The sequence below is a fragment of the Trichoderma virens genome, assembly GCF_000170995.1.
Source record: "Trichoderma virens Gv29-8 chromosome Unknown TRIVIscaffold_87, whole genome shotgun sequence".
NCBI classification, from domain to species: Eukaryota; Fungi; Ascomycota; class Sordariomycetes; order Hypocreales; family Hypocreaceae; genus Trichoderma; species Trichoderma virens.
The window spans coordinates 368,651-382,068 of record NW_014013662.1 but is presented as its reverse complement, the minus strand read 5'-3'; the positions used below and the strand labels follow the sequence as shown (position 1 = coordinate 382,068).

Genomic DNA, 13,418 nt, shown 5'->3' with positions numbered 1-13,418 from the left:
ACAATTGGAACCTTACCTCATAATCACCGAGAGTTGAAGAATCAAGTCCGTCCGATACTTGTCCAACGTCTTTTCCATCATATCAATCTTCTTTTGACTACATATCTTGACAAAGGCCTGACGAAAACTCGAAATCTTGCGAAACTTTGTGTTCTTGGGATCGACACGGAGCTGCTTCAGCGTGGCCTCGAGCCGCTTCGCGATGTCGTCGCATCCCATGGCTACTCGCTGGAGATTTTGTTCTTGCTCGCTGCGCGGAACGTCTTCGGCGGCAAAGGCCTTTGCGTCGGACTTCATTTTAGAAGTTAGCTTTTGGAGCTTTTTGTATGCTTGGTCGACTTCTAGTTTGTTGCCGGATCCCAACGGTTTGTCGTCGTCCTCATGATGGGGAAGCTGAATCATCACATCGCTGGGGTCGTCTTCCTGAGGTGTCTTTTCCTTCTCCTGCACGGGATTAGTGGTCTTTTCTTTCTCTCCTTCAAGGGAATCATCGCCGACATCCGACGCAGCAATAGGCTGGCTTGGGAGTGGCTGGCATTTGCTTTCGTCGACATGGTTAGACGATCTATTTGCTAACCCAAATGCCAGTCTACGAAGAATCGCCGTCCTCTCGCCCAGCTCAGCATCGTCTCTGGTCTGGCCATCCGGAGAATGGTATATCTCATATGCTCCCGACAGCAATTTCGAGCTCCAGTCGATTAATTGAATCGTTGACCGCGCCAAGTTTAGCGACGAGAAAGGATCCATAGGCAAACACAGCAGCTATTGAAGCTATGTTATGTAGCTATCCGAAAGTATCACTCCCCCAAAGAGTGCATGTACCAAAGCACGTATGAGCAACGGCGGCACAGCAAAAAGACGAGCGCATGGAAGCCAATGATTTGCGAAAAACAGTTCGCTTTGATAAATAACAAAAAGAAAAGGAAAGAAAGAGGGCTTCGACGATACGACTGAGATGAACGAAGAACAAGTGAGGCTGATACGGGCGGGCTGTGGCTATGCAGCAGCATGCCATACAGATTATGCAAGGCGAGGAGGGGAGGGTTCTGCCTTGCTGAGATCACGTCTGGTGACCTGGATTCGATTGGTTGGTTTCCTGCAAAGGAGTCGATCAGCTCCTCTTAGTGTTTCGCACTATTGGACTGGATGGGATGCATCATTTGGCAATAACAGCAGTTGGGTGAGATTTGAGTGACATTTTCATAGGTGGTGTGCGGCCAGAATAAAATAATACCATGCTTTATTCCTAGTTATTGCTTTTTGTACTGATATCGCATGTAAATTCACTTGGTGTTTTCCATGTTTGTAGATGTCTCACCTCACCACTGTATCCATGTCATAATCAGCCAAGTAAAACTTTCAACCATCGCTGCATCTACCTACAGGTAGGCACACTCTGGATAAATGCGCTAAATTCAGCCAAAAGATGGCTTCACTCTCTCATGTATAAATGAATGGTTATTTTAATGTCCAGCAATAATCGACTATTGAGTACAACCTTCTACAAACAATTGGGTGTAAATAATATCATTACAAAGAATTATATTTCGCTTCAATCATAGAACAGAGCTGCTATTCTCCAACCAACCAGCGTATTGGGCCTCTACGCAACCCATCTGGGTTCACTGGTGCCAACCAGCTTCTTATTCAGTCGCGTGTAGTACCACCACAGGGAAAAGCTCAAAACCGTCCCCACGGCAAGAAACCCAGCATTGATGCCGTGGCCCAGGCGATAGAACGGCGCGTCCTGCGCCCGATAAATCCAGACGCCTATAATCTGGCCAGGCCCCGTAAAGGCAATGTTGAGTCCTGTGGCGAGAGATCCCGCCGTGGTAGTTCGCACATTGTCTGAAATCCATGCGCACAACGGAGGTAGACCGGCAAAGACGCCGGCGGTGCTGATGCAAAGCATTGCATAGCGAGCAGCATATAGCTTGCCAGGCAAACAGGCTGTAAGAACTTTGTCAGTATTTGGCTTTGGGATAACAGCCAAGAAGAATCATGGCCTCACCTTGAATGATAAAGGCAATAGTGCCAAAGAGAAAACATCCACCAGCCACGAGACCTCTCGTCTTCTTATGGTCAGATATCATGGCCAAGACAAGAGTAACAACGTAAGCCACGGCATAAGGAGGAATAGTAAACAGCTGAGCCTGAAGGTTCTTGTAGCCGAGGCCAGAGACGATGGTAGGCGCAAAGAGTGACAACGAGGAGACGCCGACGCCGATGCACATGTACGTAATATAGTGCACGTATAGTCTAACGTCCTTAAGAGTGGCCTTTGCATCCTCCCAATTAAGTTTTGCTTCTCTAGGGCAGTTTAGTATCTATCCAAATGACTTGAGTAAATGACTTGAGTTGCAAGGTTCTTCATACCCGTGAGACGAGTTGACGCCGAGGCGTATAACTTGGATAGCCTTTTCTTCTTCGGTGAGCCAGCTGGCCTTTTCCGGATAGCTTGGCATAAATAAAAATGTGAGGATTCCTAGAGCAACTGTAGGTGGTAAACCCGGTTAGAGGAGGCTTGATATAACTTGATCGGATAAGTAGAAGAGCCGATAACTCACTGGAGGGAACGCCCTCAACGATAAACAGCCATCGCCAGCCCTCTAGGCCTAGTCTCCCGTCCATATGTCCAACGCCATATGCAACGGCACTATGAGAACATAAATGTTAGCTATATTCTCCACTTGTTCGGATTAAGCACCCAATGTCTCGATTTTGCGAAAGAAACCTACCCGCCAAATGCACCAGCCAATGTAGCGCTGCAGAGGAACAACGCTATCCGAGTGGCTCGCTCCTCCGCTTTGTACCAAAAACTCATGAAAAAGACCATGCCAGGGAAAATGCCCGCCTCGAAGGCACCGAGGAAGAATCGTAGCGCGGATGTACTGGCGAAGCTCTTCGCCCCGGCGATGGCTGTACAGAAGGCTCCGAAGCCAACAACCAAGAAGCCTAGCCAACTTTGTGGCACAAATATCATGATTAGTAGATAGACTTTTGATGTAGGAAGGAAATCATAGGAGTGGTCTTACTAATTAGGCTGGAATGCCTTGGCTGCAAGGTTGCTTGGTGCCTCGAAGATGGAGTAGGCAACCAGAAAGACCATGAGAGCAATGGTGTACTGCTTCGTTGTCATATGCGTTGAGTCTAGCAAGTCGTGACCTACGTCGGCATTCAAGATCTTCGCATTGCCTATATTAATTGTTGGTTAGATGATGGCAGGATTTTGGTAATAAATTGGGGAAAATTGCATACCGATATTGGACCTGTCCATGTAGCATAGGAGATAGATCCAGACAGTAAAAGGCATCAGCCTCAAGTCAATCTTGCGTACGATCCTAAAAGCAGTAGTCAACTTGTGTTAGTTTCAAACTGTATAATAATCACCACTTCCTCATGGAGATAACGACTTGCCTCTTCTCCACAGCAGGATCGATTTCTTGGATACGCTCGAGATGGGAGCTAGTTCCATCCTCAATGGTCTTTGGAAGCTTTTCGTCATCCATAACTGTCATAGCTAATGACCCGAGATAATGAGAAGCTGGTAATAGCTAGTAAAAAAAGATGGTGGTGGTAGATGTGAGCCAACGCATTTGAGTCACAGGCTTGAGAGGCGTCTATTGACTAAACGCAGGGAGAATCAGCCGACATATATAAATGGAATGATGAACCTAAGACAAATATTAGGTTGATATCAATCGCAGGCCTCAATAGTTGCTGGACTGTTGGGATAGGTCCTTAATTCACACCACCCTTCGTTGACGAGAGTCGGAAGAGGTAAAGACATGCAGGCCCTTGCCGTGCTTCCTCACCCCGCCCTTGCTTAGGAGATTCTCCCCATGGGGAAATGCCAGTGGAATCGAGATTAGCCGGTAGACGATAGGCGAGGACGAATAAGGGCCGTTTGACCAGACGTTAGCGGGGATGGCTTGTAATAGCGCTGGTCAGATTCAGTAGATTGTGTTGCGGAGATGGCACGGGAACGAGCGATGCTTTGGCCAGCCAGTCGCGTGGCTTTGGGTAACTTATTATCAAGAGATTCGTTCTACGGAGTACTCGGCAACATCAAACTCCATCGCCTCCGACGCCTAGAATTATAGGTTGGACATGTCTCACTGCGTCACTTGCAGCCACTCCAAGGCGCGTAACACCATGGGTGTACCCTGTACTATTTAGATGATATAGAAATGGCAGCCAAAGATCTCCTGACTCAAGTACTTGCCATCCACACGGGCGCCCAACTTTGTCTGGCGCTCAATAGTAACTTCGAGAAGACGTGCCACCTTGAAAGCCGTCTGCGCCCCCTTTTGATCTAACCCTCCAATAGGCAATCCGTCTCCTTCGCTGCCGTCGAGCGCCGCCCCTTGTCTTTGAGTTGTGCCGCTGAGCCGGCCTAGGGCTCGCAGCTGTAACACTGCCCATTCCTGTTGTACAGGATCAGGAACCTCGCAGCCAAATAAAAAGCAAACCCACATCAAGCCTGGATGGATAGTAGTAGAGGTCGTGCGCGAGAGGTTTGCGTCAAAGGCATGCTGGTGTATAGGTTGACCGACGCTGCGACGCATCATGTTGCCTGTCTGTGTCAAAGCCTTGAGGGCAATGGGTGTATGTTGCAAGGTCCAGTATGCTACACGGTGGATGTATATGAAGTGAGCCCAAAAGGTTGCAATGTAGACGCTGAATAGCTGCTCTAGCCTGCGGGCAATGTTCTCGCTCACAAATAGGCGTAGCTGTGAGGCATCGAGGTCTAGGATGCTGGGCCGACGTCGCCACAGCTCCTCCAACTCTTCTTCAAAACCCATGCATGCCTTCATTACTTCCAATTCATCTTCAGGGGTTCCACGTGGGCGGTGATGGCGGTCGTGACAGCCAACGCGCCGCGAGTATGCTTGAGATGCCATGTGAAACTCAAAGGCGGGTTGGAGTAAGATGTTGAAAACGCCCATACACACTACATTCTTAGGAATCGTGGGCGGCTCTGCTAACAGTGTAGCGAGTCTAGAGCCACCATTGCGCGGCTTCATATTGGCACTTTCGCCCTTACTGCTTATCGCTAGGACAGCAGTGCTCGTAGTTGATATCCCGTCGATTTCATTGAGGGCATCATTGTCCGCCACCTCCATGTTGGTTGAGTCCGTGATGCCTGGACGTGGCTTCCTGATAATTTCTAGAGCCGGCTCTGAAAGAAGATGACGACCACCCATATGAGACATCTTGGCGTCGAATGAGTCCAGCCACTGGAAAAGACTAGCAGAACCAGCATCCCAACATCGGCCATTGACAATGACCTGCTCAGCCATATCCTCTGGGAAGCTAGGTCGAACCTGATCACTGCCATCATATGCGGTCTCAAACCAAGCCAACAAAAATATTGCCACGAGAAGAGCTCGGCTGCTTCGCTCCTCCCATCCCGCATGCGAAAGGCTCAACTTGAGTGCGACACAGGCGACATCATGCAATCTTAGAGATAAAAGGCCAAAGTCGTCGCGGCAAGTTGATACGCGGCTCCCCAGGGCAGCCAAAGCCGCTGGTCGGCTAGGCTCAAAGAGCATAGCACTGAGAGCTGCAAGAGCATGCATGACCGCTCCATATTCTATCGAGGTATGCTTGCCATTGGCCATATGAAGCACATAACGCTTGATTTTGGGCCAACCCAACGGATGGATGCTGGCAAGAGAGGCCGGGGGCTGAATTGCGCACTCGAACGTTTTAAGAAGAAGCTCTTCTTGAGCGTCTGATAGAAGTGGTGGTGAAAAGGCAAAGGCTGGTTTGTATCCCGGTTTGTTCACTTGTCCGCTGTCTTCTTGCCTATCAATATTGGCAAATTGATCTTCGGTGTTGCTTTGTACAACTGTATGCATGCTTGGACTGCTGTCTACGTTTGATGTCGATAACATCGTGCCGCTATCTATCTCTGAAAGAGCACCACCACGCCAAGCAGATGATTGATCTGAGTTGAAGAAGTTGGGACTGAGGGCGCTGGTGAATCCTAACGACGTGAAAGAAAATGCTGAATCGGGGAGAGGTAGTCGATCGAACCAACTGGGGCTCCAAGGTGATTGTGATAGTTCCCCTGAATGGTCTCCTGAAGGTATGGAAGTAGGGCCAATATCCAGTGCCGTGGCAGTTGTAGGAGTCATGTAGGATGCCATTGGGTCAGGAATGAGACCGCTTGGATTTGGATTTTCAGGTGAAACATCAAATTGACCGTTGATGTCGTTAGGAAGAATGCTTTGGATAGTTTGCAGGTCATTGTTTGGACGTGATGAAATTGCCGCTGAGTTGAAGGATGGCAATGGCATTTGTCCCCCTTCGCCGCTCTCATCCACCACGCTGAATCTCCGCGACTCATCAACATCAACATCTGCGTCTTGTCGAGAGCTCGCCGAACTATCGTCTGGGGATGGTAGCCTTCTCTGGCTGCGTCGAGGCCGGGGAGGCTGATACGTGCACTCAAGTTTGAGTCTATCGCAGTGGCTGCAAGTCGGTCGCCGCTCATCGCAGCGAACTCTGCGGAGGCGACAGGTTGCGCAACCGTTTTTGGATCGCGGGCCGGAGCGACCGAGCGCAATACTTTGATGCCGGACAATTCCGGATCGAGACGACATTGTTTGAAGTTGAAAGATTCTCTTGCTGTTGAATTATGTGTAGATACATGTAGATAGCGGTGGAAGGCGAGAGAGAATCATGGAGCTCTGCTGAACCGGAAGAGCAGCCCCGGGCTCCGTACCTTCCATGAATGCGAAATGCGGGGGCGGGGCGGTGCATTATAGGGGAGTGGGCCACTAACAGCAGCTAAAGGTGCGCTATAGCACCCGCTATTATAGGGTAGTAGTTGCCATTCTACAGGGCATCCAGCCTGTCACAGCGCTGGGCGATCAAACAATGGCCAGGGAACATTTCATTATCAGGACAACTTCAACTTCAAAAGGTTCAGTCTTCTGATACATCCATTTGCTACACTGCACAGATTCATACTCGGCATTATTTCAACCTCATTATAACTCTCTACTTCTACAGCTTGGCTCGAGTACTATAAGCCCCGGGATTCACATTCCACGGCAATTCAGCCGTCGCCCACGCAGAGCTTGCTTCTCCTGCTGCAATAACGCTCACCCAGTCTTCGCGGCTTATGGATCGCGCCTCTTCGGCAGGATTATAACCCAAGCGGCTCCGTCCATCTTCTTCCGGCTTCGTATCTTCAATCTTTGGAGCTGTTTCTCCGTCTATCCTCTTGTATATCGTCACCACGGTCGCGCCACCCATGCCCATGTTATGCTGGAGGCAATACCGCGTCGATGCGACAGAGCGACGTTTTGCCCATCCACGAAGATGCCAGACTTTCAATTGCGGAATATTGTTAGCGGTATTGTGCATTAATTGGGGGTGATAAAGATGGTCAAACAACTTACCAAGCTCTGCACATTGTGCTAATCCCGTAGCACCCAAGGGATGTCCCTTGGAAATGAGCCCTCCGCTGGGATTCACGATCCAGCCTTTCTCTTTTCCTTTTGAATTGTATGTGATAAGGCCATCTCGAACCAGCTTCCATGCTTTACCCTCTTCGGCCAGTCCTAAACCCTCTAGAGCGCACATTTCGTTGGTGGTGAAGCAGTCATGCAGCTCAATCACGGAGACATCCTTGGGTCCAATGCCCGCCTGTTCGTAAGCACGCTTTGCTGCGGTCCGTGTCATGTCGGACCCGATGAGTTCAATTGCACTTTTTAACTCGTAAAGCTTAGAGGAATCGGTGGCTAGAGACTGGCCAGCAATTTGGATGGCTGTGCTGCGAAGGTAGGGATGAGCAGCCAAGAAAGATTCCGACACAATGACCGCCGCGGCCGCACCCGTCTATCAAAATGTCGTGATCAGTCAAAACGAAACATTATAAAAGCTTCACTCTTCGTCACTTACTGATGAGGGGCAGCATTGCAGACGTGTAATGTCTCCAGAAATCACAGGGCTGGACAAAACATCCTCAACTGAAACAGCTTTCGACAGCTGAGAGTAAGGGTTACGAGTGCCGTGCTCTCGATTAATAGCCGTAATGCGCGCAAAATCACGTCTCTCAGCACCCCCAGATCCGCCATATCTGTCGAGGTACTCTGCCTGAGCATTGGCATAGAGCTGGGGACTCCAACCCGGCGACGGTTTATTGCGGTCAGCTTCGTGTATCTGTGTCTTGGAGAGATCCAGGACACGAGAGAGAGGATTCGTGCGATCCTTGTGCGTCTGCGGAAGAACTCCTGGATACATCTTGTCGAATCCAACGACCATGACACAGTCTGCATCACCAGAACGAATGGCCTGGTTTGCTAGCCAAAGACCAGTGCTTCCAGAGCTGCAATAGTTGTGGACATTGAGGATGGGAATACCCGTCATGCCCAGGCTATAGAAGACGCGCTGGGCACATGTTGAGTCACCAAAAACGTAGCACCCTATGCCTTGGTCTACCTTATCAAAGGTAAGGCCGGCGTCTAATAGGGCTTTGACTCCAGCTTCAACAGCGAGATCAAGATAGTCTGATTGAGGGTTGGCTGCTAGGCTGGCTGACTTTTTCGGGGAGAGAAACGGCGTCATGCCAACTCCAACAACGAAAGAGGATGGTGACCCAGGCATTGTGATTTACTATGTTGGTATGAACAGAGGAAATTGCGGTCTGTCGTAATGCTTGTGTAAATGGTTGTTCGATACTCTGTCATGTAACTTGAAGAAGAGCATGCCTTATCATGATTAAAGAAGATCTGAATATCCCGATATCGTTACGGATATCTTAACATGCCTCGGATGTATTAGTCGTTCTAAATTAATTGGAACACACCGGTCCACAGGATTGCGCCCTGCGCTGTGGTTCAGAGCATATGATGCATAATCGACATGCATTGGGATAATCCACCTTTCTCTGGCGATAGACGACAGCCGAGACCCACTCCACCACCACTTCATGTTTCTTTACGGTATACTGAGTAATGCAGCAGCCAGATATTCAAGTGTGAATGAAAAGAGATGTACATGAATCCAAGAGTGATTCTGTTGACTGAGTTGAATTATTGGTATTACCTGGATAGACTGATACAAACACAAGGCGACAGCGAGACCATGGCTCCTTGGCATGTCAAATACCTTGCACAAAGGTTAATGTAGAATTAACATGCTTATAATAAGTATTGATTGCGATAAAATAAAAACCTATACGTAAAGATTACAACCGACTTGGCATCCTTGCCGCCCCGTCTAACCGTATCACCGTCCCGTTTAGCATGACATTTTCAACCACGCTTCTCACCATGCAGGCAAACTCCTCCGGCCTGCCCGCCCTCGCCGGAAACTCCAGCGTCTTGTTCAAGCTCTCTCTCGCCTTTTCTGGCATTCCCTCCACCATTCCCGTGTCAAACATGCCCGGCGCAATACAAACCGCCCGAATCCCCCACCGGGAGAGATCCCTCGCGAGCGGCAGCGTCATGGCCGCAATGGCTCCCTTGGCCGCGCTGTATGAGACTTGACCTTCTTGGCCATCAAAGGCGGCAGCTGAGGAGACGGTTATGATGACTCCGCGCGAACCATTTGTGTCGGCGGGCTGGGTTGACATGTGAGGCAAGATTTGGCGGATGACATCGACGGTGCCTGTGAGGCTAATGTCGACGACCTTTTTGAAGGTTTCCAGAGCCAGAGGACTGTTGTTTTTTGAGAGAATCTATGTGCTTGATTAGCTGGCTGGAATTGCTAAACCAGATTATGTGAGGATATCTCACCTTTGCCGGACCGAGAAAACCAGCACAGCAAACCACTGCAGCAATGGGCTTGTTCGTCTCCTTGCTCCACGCCGTCACAGCCTGCACCGCTGCGGCTACTTGCTCCGTCTTGGACACATCGACCTTGAAATATCGGTATTTCTGCGAATCTGAGTCACCAGTTGGTGAATCTTTTGGTAACTGCAAATCGAAGACTGCTATTGAGGCACCGAGGCTGCTCATGAGCTTAACTGTCGCTGCACCGAGGCCAGAAAGGCTTTCGTGTGTAATTAGCAGGGCACAATAATAATACTGTGTTGAAGCGTACCCTCCTGTAACAACAACAATTTTATCCTGGACATTCATATTGATGTTTGATTCAGCTGCGCCGTCTTGTGAGATATGTGTTAGGTCTACTTCAGAAGGACCCGAATAAGTCCACATGTCTCTTCCCGTTACAAGCCCATTCTCCTCTTCATTTGCAACAATTACAGTGCCGGCTACTTCAAATAAAGCCATTGATTTCCAAACAAAGCTACCACCCCTCCTGGACTGTCCCTCCACCATCCCCGCCAATTCCCTTAGTGTGAGGACCGCCTACCCCCACACCACCCAGTCGTCTGTCGCGTGTCGCCTATCGCGCCGACTCGACGACCATCACGAAATGATACACCAAAGCCCGGCACGCGAGAGAGTTCTCTCTATCCGAGAAACTACTGTGCCTAAGGGTCATATCGAAACACACCAACAAAATAGACGACGTGCAGAAACTCTTCGCTTTCGCCTATGAAAAGACGAGATTTCCCCTCACCCCGCCTCCGGACCCCGGATCGGCCCCACCTCCGGGGCCGGAAGCGGACCAAGCCAATACCAGCTCCAAGACACTTCCCCCTCCTCTATCCTCTCAAATTAGAGCTCCTCTCTTTGCTTGTATCGCATGAAGTTCTTTCCTTTTCTCTCAAACTCAAACTTCTTGCGCATTCCTCTCTCCTTCTACACTCGAGCCATGGCAGACAGCATAGAATCACAAGCCATGTCCTCCAGCAGCAATGGCGACCTCTCCATCCTCCATGGCCCAGCTCAACCGGCACCCATCCATAAGACCTTTGGTTGTCTCCTCCGTGAACAAGCCAAAGCTCGGCCATCCGCCTTGCTTGTTGCATCAGATCATCAACAGAAATCTTTGACCTATGCCGAGGCCGATTCTCGATCTGATGACCTCGCCCGTGGATTCGTCGCCTTGGGCGCGAAGCAAGGTGACCGCATCGCCATCCTCATGGGCAACGAGATTGAATACATCGAAACCTTCTTCGCCTGTACCAAGATCGGCGCACCCGTCACCTTAGCCAATTATGCATATAGCGAACAGGAGCTCCATTCCGTCCTGTCATCATGCGGCGTCTCCATGCTCGTAATGGTCCCACGCTTCGACCGATATGATTACCGTCATTGGATCCCAAATCTGAGAAAGGGCATCCCATCTCTACAGAACATCATTGTAGTGAACGCAGATAAAGATCCTACTTTCCTTAAGCTAGGGTACAATGGCTACCATAATTACGAAGATGTGCTTCTTCGCGGCCGCAAGAGTAGCTTTGACCTGCTCGCCATGGAAACCAAGATCCACGCCAGAGACGTGATGAATCTCCAATTCACCAGCGGCTCAACAGGCCTCCCCAAAGCCTCTGCTTTGACTCACAGCGGCATTTACAATGCTGGCCGCTATATAGGCAGCACCATGTATCTCAAGGCGTCTGACCGCATTTGCCTGCCAGTGCCTCTATTCCACAGCTTTGGCCTCATCATCGGCCTTGCCACAGCAACAGCTTTTGGAGCATCTCTAGTGCTGCCCGCAAGCATCTTCAACGTCGAGGCCACGCTATCGTGCATCGCCAAGTACAGCTGCACCGGTCTGTACGGCGTCACAACCATGTTCGTCGCGGAAATGGCTCATCCTCGATTCACTGAATTTGATCTCTCCAGTCTACGCTTTGCAATCTTATCTGGATCTGCCGTCCCCGAGCCACTCATGCGCAAAGTCTGGTCCGCCTTCGGCATTACCCAGACACACACCAACTGGGGCCTCACCGAAGCCTCATCCATCGTCACTATGACCCGAGATTCTGACACTATCGCTCAGCGAACTATCACCTCTGGCCGCCTCTTCCCCGGCTTCTCTGCCCGAATTGCCGACCCGTCTACCGGTAAGACGGTTCCTCGAGGTCAGCGAGGCGAAATCGCCCTCCACGGCAACGGCATACAGGCCGGGTACTATGGGAATCCGGAGCGTACCGCAGAGGCTCACCGGATCTCTCCTGAAGACGGTCAAGAATGGTTCCATACCGGCGACGAGGGCTATTTTGATCCTGATGGCTTCTTTGTCATCACCGGCCGCATTAAGGACATGATTATCCGCGGTGGCGAGAACATTTCACCCCTGGAGATTGAAGAGCGTCTTGCCGCGCATCCATCCATCGCACAAGCCTCTGTCATTGGCGTACCAGACGCCAAATACGGCGAGCAAATCTGCGCGTTTGTCGAGCCCACGGGCACAGACCTAGATAGGCCCTCAGACGACGAGCTACGGGAGTGGGTAGCCCAAACCTTGGCGCATTTCAAGCGGCCGCGATATATCGTTTGGCTGGGCTCGCATCCAGCTTTTCAGGCGTGGCCCAAGACGGCGAGCGGGAAGCTGAGAAAACCTGATTTACGTAACATTGCGGCGGAGATGATGAAGCAGGAGGCAATGAAGACGGAAGTACAGCATCAGGAGGTTATAAGGGCGAGATTATGATCATTCGATTGAGCAATGGGAATGTAGAGTACCTAGATGATATATGGTACGTTTGTCAAGCAAAATTGTGATATCTCATTGGATATTAATAATACGAGCATACAAGTGCTATCCTCTAATAAAATCCTTCGTACGCCTTGCCAGACTATGCCATCCTGCTTGTGGTAAAGATGAAAAGGAACTGGAGAGTAGTGAAGATATTACTGACAAGACAGAGAGGACATGATCTAGACCACATATCTATGCCTATTGCCTTATGGTACTCAGGCACTGCACCCTACTAATCGATGTACGAGGTGCAAGTAGTGTACTGTAGGTGTGATGAGTGTCTCTAGAAGCGTGCGGGGTAAGGAAAGGAAGAGGTGGAAACGCTTCCACATGCACTTTTCTACACGATCTGCCGAGCTCCACTCCTCTCTGAAGGGCAGTCCGCGAGGTCGGTTAGTGGATATCCTTCGGTAAGTCGTATAGGATGTATGAATGTGGGACTTGCACGGCCACCCTTACTCGTACGCTTGCAACTGGCACGTGAATGACCATGGTCACTGGCCGGAATGCGAGACCTACAACTGCCTCGGATGTGTTTGAGGATGCCTTCCGAGGGCGAGAGGCAATGACAGCCGGGAGATGGCCGGCAAATCCGAGCCTTTATCAGCTTAAGACAAACACCATGAAAGCCCTAGGCTGTTTCGATATCCCCTGGGGACGTAGGTCTCTTACGGGTATGATGCATCTGAATTTCAAGATGGTGTGTGGACGACTCTGGTCTACTAAATGATTGATGCCAGTTTCTCGTGGCGTCGCCGTATTCGGCTGCAGGCGGCCCAGAGATGGCACCTGTTGCTAAATTGGGCAACTATGAATCTGTAGACGGAAAGCATGGCGTCTAG

At 50.2% G+C, this 13,418-nt stretch overlaps 6 protein-coding genes across 6 annotated transcripts; 2 read left to right on the top strand and 4 right to left on the bottom strand.

Annotated features, from left to right (window-relative positions):
• Positions 1 to 1,603: 1,603 nt before the first annotated feature.
• TRIVIDRAFT_226076 (uncharacterized protein) lies at positions 1,604 to 3,518 on the bottom strand (the record flags this gene model as incomplete). Its single annotated transcript, XM_014096677.1, has 8 exons — positions 1,604 to 1,950; positions 2,012 to 2,310; positions 2,377 to 2,494; positions 2,568 to 2,656; positions 2,739 to 2,963; positions 3,036 to 3,195; positions 3,259 to 3,341; positions 3,391 to 3,518. The coding sequence occupies 8 exons, from the start codon at positions 3,516 to 3,518 to the stop codon at positions 1,604 to 1,606; spliced, it is 1,449 nt and encodes a 482-aa protein (XP_013952152.1).
• A 657-nt stretch (positions 3,519 to 4,175) lies between these two features.
• On the bottom strand, positions 4,176 to 6,611 carry TRIVIDRAFT_226075 (uncharacterized protein; the record flags this gene model as incomplete). Its single annotated transcript, XM_014096676.1, has 1 exon — positions 4,176 to 6,611. The coding sequence occupies one exon, from the start codon at positions 6,609 to 6,611 to the stop codon at positions 4,176 to 4,178; it is 2,436 nt and encodes an 811-aa protein (XP_013952151.1).
• A 325-nt stretch (positions 6,612 to 6,936) lies between these two features.
• Positions 6,937 to 8,622, bottom strand: TRIVIDRAFT_194445 (uncharacterized protein; the record flags this gene model as incomplete). Its single annotated transcript, XM_014096675.1, has 4 exons — positions 6,937 to 6,960; positions 7,120 to 7,343; positions 7,416 to 7,854; positions 7,918 to 8,622. 4 exons carry the CDS (start codon positions 8,620 to 8,622, stop codon positions 6,937 to 6,939), a joined length of 1,392 nt encoding a protein of 463 aa, XP_013952150.1.
• Positions 8,623 to 9,205: 583 nt separating this feature from the next.
• Positions 9,206 to 10,100, bottom strand: TRIVIDRAFT_57845 (uncharacterized protein; the record flags this gene model as incomplete). Its single annotated transcript, XM_014096674.1, has 3 exons — positions 9,206 to 9,697; positions 9,756 to 10,011; positions 10,063 to 10,100. 3 exons carry the CDS (start codon positions 10,098 to 10,100, stop codon positions 9,206 to 9,208), a joined length of 786 nt encoding a protein of 261 aa, XP_013952149.1.
• Positions 10,101 to 10,767: 667 nt separating this feature from the next.
• Positions 10,768 to 12,528, top strand: TRIVIDRAFT_67170 (uncharacterized protein; the record flags this gene model as incomplete). Its single annotated transcript, XM_014096673.1, has 1 exon — positions 10,768 to 12,528. One exon carries the CDS (start codon positions 10,768 to 10,770, stop codon positions 12,526 to 12,528), a length of 1,761 nt encoding a protein of 586 aa, XP_013952148.1.
• A 538-nt stretch (positions 12,529 to 13,066) lies between these two features.
• On the top strand, positions 13,067 to 13,418 carry TRIVIDRAFT_67169 (uncharacterized protein; the record flags this gene model as incomplete). The annotated part of the gene is made up of 2 exons (XM_014096672.1): positions 13,067 to 13,276; positions 13,317 to 13,418. 2 exons carry the CDS (start codon positions 13,067 to 13,069, stop codon positions 13,416 to 13,418), a joined length of 312 nt encoding a protein of 103 aa, XP_013952147.1.